At 48.2% G+C, this 6,554-nt stretch overlaps 1 protein-coding gene across 1 annotated transcript; it reads right to left on the reverse strand.

Annotated features, from left to right (window-relative positions):
* Positions 1–351: 351 nt before the first annotated feature.
* LOC117871688 (lymphocyte antigen 6E-like) lies at positions 352–5,805 on the reverse strand. Its single transcript, XM_034759470.1, has 3 exons — positions 5,626–5,805; positions 3,604–3,708; positions 352–2,373 (listed from the first exon to the last, which is right to left on the reverse strand). Exons 1-3 carry the CDS (start codon positions 5,675–5,677, stop codon positions 2,159–2,161), a joined length of 372 nt encoding a protein of 123 aa, XP_034615361.1. The 5' UTR covers positions 5,678–5,805; the 3' UTR covers positions 352–2,158.
* Positions 5,806–6,554: the final 749 nt, after the last annotated feature.

A 6,554-nucleotide genomic window follows, 5' to 3' on the forward strand; every position in this document is an offset into this window, starting at 1 on the left:
TTCTAGCCAAGCAGACACAACCACTTTCTAACCGTGTGCCCTTCTCCATTAGCAGAGTGGAGCTTGCAGTTTTCTGCTATTAACACACCCATTCCCTGGTGGGTTTTCTACCCCTTGAGATCCTGTCCCCAAGATAACTGGGTGTAAATTTTCAGTCTTCTTTGTTCCCTTTGACCATTTCCTGATACTCCTCAGATAAGCCTATTCACCCACCTGCAAAGGCAAATACAGTTTGCTAGTGCCACCTGTTGGCAAAAGAAGAAAACTGAAACGTGTTTTTTTTTTGTTCCAACCAAAATCCCAAGGAAAACAAGAGCAAATTGTTGTTATTCTGACCATTTGCTTTTATTTATTCATTTCAGATATTTCCAAATAAGGGATTTTGTGCCTGTACGGCTTGGCTCCCGCCATGTTTTGGAAGAACGTGTTAGCTTCAGAAAGAGTCACCATCATATGGAAAACACTGGGGAACTATGGGCATTCTGGGGACTCATGAATGGATCAAGAGTTAAACTCTAACTGGCTGTAGGCAGGGTGAACAGCTGATGTCCCTGCACCTAAAAGATCTGATAGGAAGGGCAAAATAGTTTATGGCATGGGGAGCTTGTAGCTCTCAGACTTGCTTGTTTATTTAGTGTCCGTATTTGTTTAAAGTATTTTTATTATTATTCCTATAATAGTCAGACCCTGACTCTGATGACCACACCAGTGGAAATCTGGAGTAAGGCCACTAGAGTCAGTGGAGCTATCAGGGTATAAATCAGATCAGACGTCGGCCCTGGGGCGCTTTTCATTTGTGGCTCTTCATCTGCTTTACAGTGGAGAATAAAGACTCTCATCACCATGCTACAGATGAGGGAATGCAGACAGACAGCACTCGGGATTCAGGGGTAAAGAACCCCTGGAGTTCCCGTTCACAATTTTGGTTGGTCAGTGGCTCTGAAAATTTGGGCCTAAGCAACTTGCCCAAGGTCACAGAGGGAGCCGGTGCCAGAACCAGTGGGCAGGGGGAACAGTAGGGGGCATGACCCCGTCACTTTTTACCTGCCCTAAGGGTGAGCGATGGGGCGGGAGGGGGAAGGGAACAGAGAGGAGCGAGCGGGGTCTTTGGGGAGAAGAAGTGGTGCTAGGGTGGGGGCCCGGGAAAAAGGTGCAGCATGAGGGCAGGGTCTTGGGGCGAGGCCACAGTTCAGGCACCATGCCCCCCACTTTTAGAGCACTTCCAGCACTCCTGGCCAGAGCTGACATTTGAACCCTGATTTCCCAGATCCCCCATCCAGTGCCTTAACCACAAGGCCATCCCTTCCTCTGAGGTATAGGGCTCCTTTTTTCCTGTGGTAACAGTTGGGATTTGGGTCCTCATCTCTCCAAAACACTGAACGTTGGAGGAGGATGTGGGAAGGCGGGTGGCTGGAGATGAGTCATTCTGGTTTGGGCGCAATCTCCAGTATATTGTGGCTCGTTTTCTATCATGTGTGCCCGTTGATCAACAACACACCACGCCCTGCTGGGATATTAATGAGTCATTTCTCTATAGCAGAATGAAACTCATCACCAGGAATGGACATTTTTTTAATCAGACATTTTCAGGGGCATAAACATCAGTGAGTCCCGAGCTTTATTTCTTCAGCACATTCACCAGGACATAGGGGGTTAAATAAAGGGGGAGGGATAGCTCAGTGGTTTGAGTATTGGCCTACTAAACCCAGGGTTGTGAGCTCAATCCTTGAGGGGGCCATTTAGGGATCTGGGGCAAAAATCTGTCTGGGGAGTGGTCCTGCTTTAGCAGGGGGTTGGACTAGATGACCTCCTGAGGTCCCTTCCAACCCTGGTATTCTATGATTCTAACCTACCCTATATAGCATTGGTCAACGTGCCCCAGCCACCAATAGTGGATTCAAAATGTGCACAGTCCAGCTGAGTGCCTAAGTCTCCAACCCCAAGGACATGAGAGAAAACCTTCTGGTTCCACTGAGCGACGTGGAGTTCCACCCAGTGACCGAGGCGGGAAAGGTGGTAGAGAACCTTGGTGATGAGATCCAAGATGACACTTGATAGAAAAGGCCCAGTGTTAAACCCGGTGGGATGCATTGCAAAGAGGAGGTGTCGTCTCTCCCTGGGTGGGTTCAGCGAGGAAACCCCCTCTCTGCCCAGCACATCACACTCCCGTCCTGACAAAGGTGACAACAAAGCCAGCAAAGATGCTCATTGCCAATGCCGGGAAGCCAATTCTTATGTCACCCACCCCATTGCACAAATCTTCCTGGCAGCAGAGAAAAGAAGATTGGGACGTGGCAAGAGTTTTAATCATTGTAGAGAGTGGGCACGATGGGGAACATCTCTTCTCCAGGACATAGTCAGGAGTGGAGCCATCTAAACAAGAAAAGGAAAAGGGGAGGAGGGTGAATCTGCATTTAAAAGTTCCCAAATGACTCCTTAAAGACTGTATCCATCAGTGTTGACTTTATCCTAAATCCCACTGGGATCATAACGCCATGGAATCATCCATTTATCCCAGGGGATTTATCCATTTGTTTCTAATTAAATAGCACCCTGAGACACCTCAGATTTGACAACTCCTTGGGAGGAGGAGGAGAAATTGCCCACAACTATCTGCTGAGATCTCTCAGAGGGAAAAGAATAAAGCCGCGGAGGAGGAACCCTTTCCACTCCTGTCAGGGTCCACCGGTGAGCCCAACACTTTGTGATAAATGGTACCGGCTGATACCTGATCTTCATCCATCACCAGGAGAACATCATTGACCAATGCAGTCTCTGTGCCATAACGAGGTCTAAACCCAGAGTGAGAAGGGCCCAGGAGATCTAAGGCATCTGGAGGTGTCTTACCCCAACCTTCTCCACAGACGTACCCAAGAAGGGAGGATGTCAATATGCTGAGTGATGGCCCCTTGAGCAAAGGCTGCTCTAATGCTTCCTTCGAAGCACTAGGAAGCCTGTCCTCACTGAGAGAGACATTGACAATGTCTACAACCAAGGACCCAGTCCTTCTCTGCTGGCCTTCACCAGCCCGGAAAGACATGGATCCAGAGCACAGGTTGTGGGATGAAGTTCTCTCACGCCTCCAAGACCTCACGGAACATCAACAGATGGATCTCTAACAGAGACAATGAGGTCCTTGTTCCCCCAGGATCTTGCTCTGCCACCAGTTCATTCCTATTCTGATCAGTTTTACCCACAAAATAACAAAAAAATTCCTCAAAACGGCAAGCCTGGCCCCCAATGGAAAGGAGAGCAGCCTCGTGGCTGGTCTAACTTACACTCTATTTTCCACTGGTTCTGGGAAGTAGAAAAATAGCCATAGTGCAGGGCACTCTGGGCATGACCCCTCCTTTCATGTCCTACCCTGGGGAATAGGAGCAGGACAGCATAGGACCCTTATACCAGTTGTACACCAGCTGGGGCACCCAGCACATGGGGTATTCTCAACGGGACCATTTCTGCCCACTTACTTGTCTCCCTGCCCTTAATCAGCTACTCACTAAGCAAGGCTCTGATCTTGCCATCGGACCATGGGCTTAGGGATCTGCCTGTGCTGGTCCACTCCAGAATATGGCCCTAAGCACCTGCAATGCTGGGACTTACTTCTAATAAATGTCGTGCAGTAACGATCAGCGGTTGAGCAATTGACGGGATTCGTGCAGGTGTTCGCCGTTGTGGTGTTGCACACGTGGCAATGCAGTGAGTGAGCTGTGAAAAGAAGATAACACGGCATATCCGACAGCTATCGAAACAGTTGTTTTTATTTGATTGGCTGGGAAATCAGCCTTATTCTCCCAGGGAAATGTCATGAATACTTGCTCGGTGTCAGCCAGAATTGTGCGACAGGCAGCAGAATGTCACCGCTGAGGATCAGACCCGCTACTATCCAGACACAACACGTTGGTGGGCCAGATCCTCAGCAGATGTAAATCGGTGTATGTTCATCCAGGGAGCCAAACCGATTTAAACCCAAGAACTTAAGTGAGACATGGGTGGTGCTGGCCCTCTGCACAGCAGGGCCGGCTTTAGGCCAATTCCACCAATTCCCCCGAATCGGGCCCCGTGCCTAAGAGGGCCCCGCGCCGAGTGGCAGGGCCGCCCAGAGTGGGGGGCAAGTGGCAGAGAATCCCTTCCCTAGCTAGAGGCGCCTTTTTAATTTTTACTCACCCGACGGCGCTCTGTGTCTTTGGTGGCGGGTCCTTCAGTGCCACCGAAGACCCGGAGTGAGTGAAGGACCCGCCGCCAAAGACTAGGAGCGCAGCCCGGTGAGTACAAGCCCCATGTGGTTTTTTGTTTGTTTTTTTTTAAGTCAACCCTGCCGGGGCCCCGTCAAAACTATTTGAATCGGGCCCCGCACTTCCTAAAGCCGGCCCTGTGCACAGGGATGAGTTTCACCCATGGAAAACGAAGGGAAACTGGTAACGTTACTGAGATGTGCAGAAAAGAAGGAAAGCAAAACTAATTAGAGAAGCAAATAGGAATAATAACTGGCAAAAGGCCGAAAACTGGGGAGAGTTCTGAAAAGAGCTACAAGAATTGGAGGTCTGAAAACCCTGCCTTTGTAGTGAGACACTTAAGAGGGATGATTGATTTAGTTGATTCAAGAGAATGCTAACAGGGGCTTGATCAGCGACTCTGATCCTACATGGGAAAGAGATTTCCGAGAGGAGACAGTTCTTTAAACTGACAGAAAAAGGATAAAGAGATCCAATGGATGGAAAGTATCAGAGGGGTAGCCGTGTTAGTCTGAATCTGTAAAAAGCAACAGAGGGTCCTGTGGCACCTTTGAGACTAACAGAAGTATTGGGAGCATAAGCTTTCGTGGGTAAGAACCTCACTTCTTCAGATGCAAGGACCCTGTGTTGCTTTTTAATGGATGGAAACTGAATCTAGACTAGAAATTGACTAGAAATAAGGCACTATTTTTTAGCAGGGAGGGTAATCAGCCATTGGAACAGATTTCCTAGGGACATGGTGGATTCTCCATCACTTGCAGTCTTTAAATCAAGGCTAGACCTCTTTCTAAAGATCTGCGCTAGCTCAAACAGAAGTGATGAGCGTGATGCAGAAATTGCCGGGGATAATGATTCTGATCACCTTTGTAAAGCGCTTTGTGCGCGACTGATGAACAGTGCTATATAAGAGGCAGGCAGTGGTGTAATTATTATTTCTGGGTCCAAGTTCTTCATCCTGTATTATACAAAAAGTCGGATCAGATTATCATAATGGTCTTTTTTGGCCTTAAACTCCACAAACACCTTTCATTCCCGCTGATTTTTCAGATACTTTAATGAGCAAGGAGGAAAAGAAGCCAGTGGGGTCTTTACAAAGAAGATCAGCATTTATAGCTGGGGATAAAGGTGGAGTGACCACAGACTGCACAAAGAACAGCAACAGCGGCAGAAATCATTTAGAGGAGCTGGCAGAACGTGCAAATAATGATAAACGATCCCGTTCCTTTCTCTCCCCATCCTAGCTTCTGTAAACTTTTCCTTTGGGGAAGGAAGTCCACTGAAGCCAACGGGGAGTCTTTCCGCTGACTTCACTGGGCTTTGGCTCAAGCCCATAATTGTAAGTGTACAGGAGCTCAGCGATGGAAAGCATTATTATCAGTGGAAGTCTCACCTCTCTCTGCCCACAGGACTGTGGCCAGCAAAATGATTAGATAAGCCTTCATCTCCTTGGGATCCTCTCAGCTTGCAGAGAAAAGGACAGCTTCTCCGGTAGGGACGATGGATTGCCTTGGCAAACGAGAACAGCAGTTTTAAAGGCTTGGTCTCAGGTAGGTGTGACAATAGGTGGCTCAATAAGGTGTGGAGCATCCATATGTACCTACCTCATAAAGCGAGTCTTTTATTTACCTTTCCATTTACAATATTTGTCTTGCCTTTTTCTCCTTTGTCGTAAGCAGAGAAAACAGGAGAGGGGATTTTACATCCTTTTTCAGGGCGTTTCCTTTTAGTGAGGGCTCCATTATAACTCTGAGACGTCTGCAATTCAGTATATTGATCTGTAAACCCCTTTCAGCTACGGATCAATCCATGAACACCCCACCCCACCCAATTCAAACGTCTCTTCCCTCCCCAACCCAACTGCTGTGACCCCTTCCTTATCTAATGCTATCATCCTCAATCCAGTATCTGGATTGGTTTGTCTTCTTGTTCCCTCCTATTCTCTGTATGACGGAGAAGAGAATCCTGTCTGCTCCACTCCTATTAGCGTAGGTCTGTGAGATGTGTGAGCTATATGTCTTGTGTGATAGGTGGTCATTGGCAGGCCCCTGAATATTTTCAGATGCACTTGGACAGTTCCAGGCGTTGTTAGGTTGACATCAGGGTCACCACTTGTAATGCAGGCCAAGCCAGTAGTGACGAGGGCCCTTCACCATCTGAGTGCTGAGTTCTGTCCTACATGAAATGAGTTCGGCAGAGCTCAGTTCTGTTCCTAGAGCACAAGTGTGTCCACAACACAGAAACAGCTGCCAACCTTGACGCTTGCTGGTCTCCTTGTTAAGAGTCAGCAGGAGGCCAAAGACTGACTAAGGACTATCTGTG

This window comes from Trachemys scripta, chromosome 2 (assembly GCF_013100865.1).
Source record: "Trachemys scripta elegans isolate TJP31775 chromosome 2, CAS_Tse_1.0, whole genome shotgun sequence".
Classification (NCBI taxonomy): Eukaryota; Metazoa; Chordata; order Testudines; family Emydidae; genus Trachemys; species Trachemys scripta.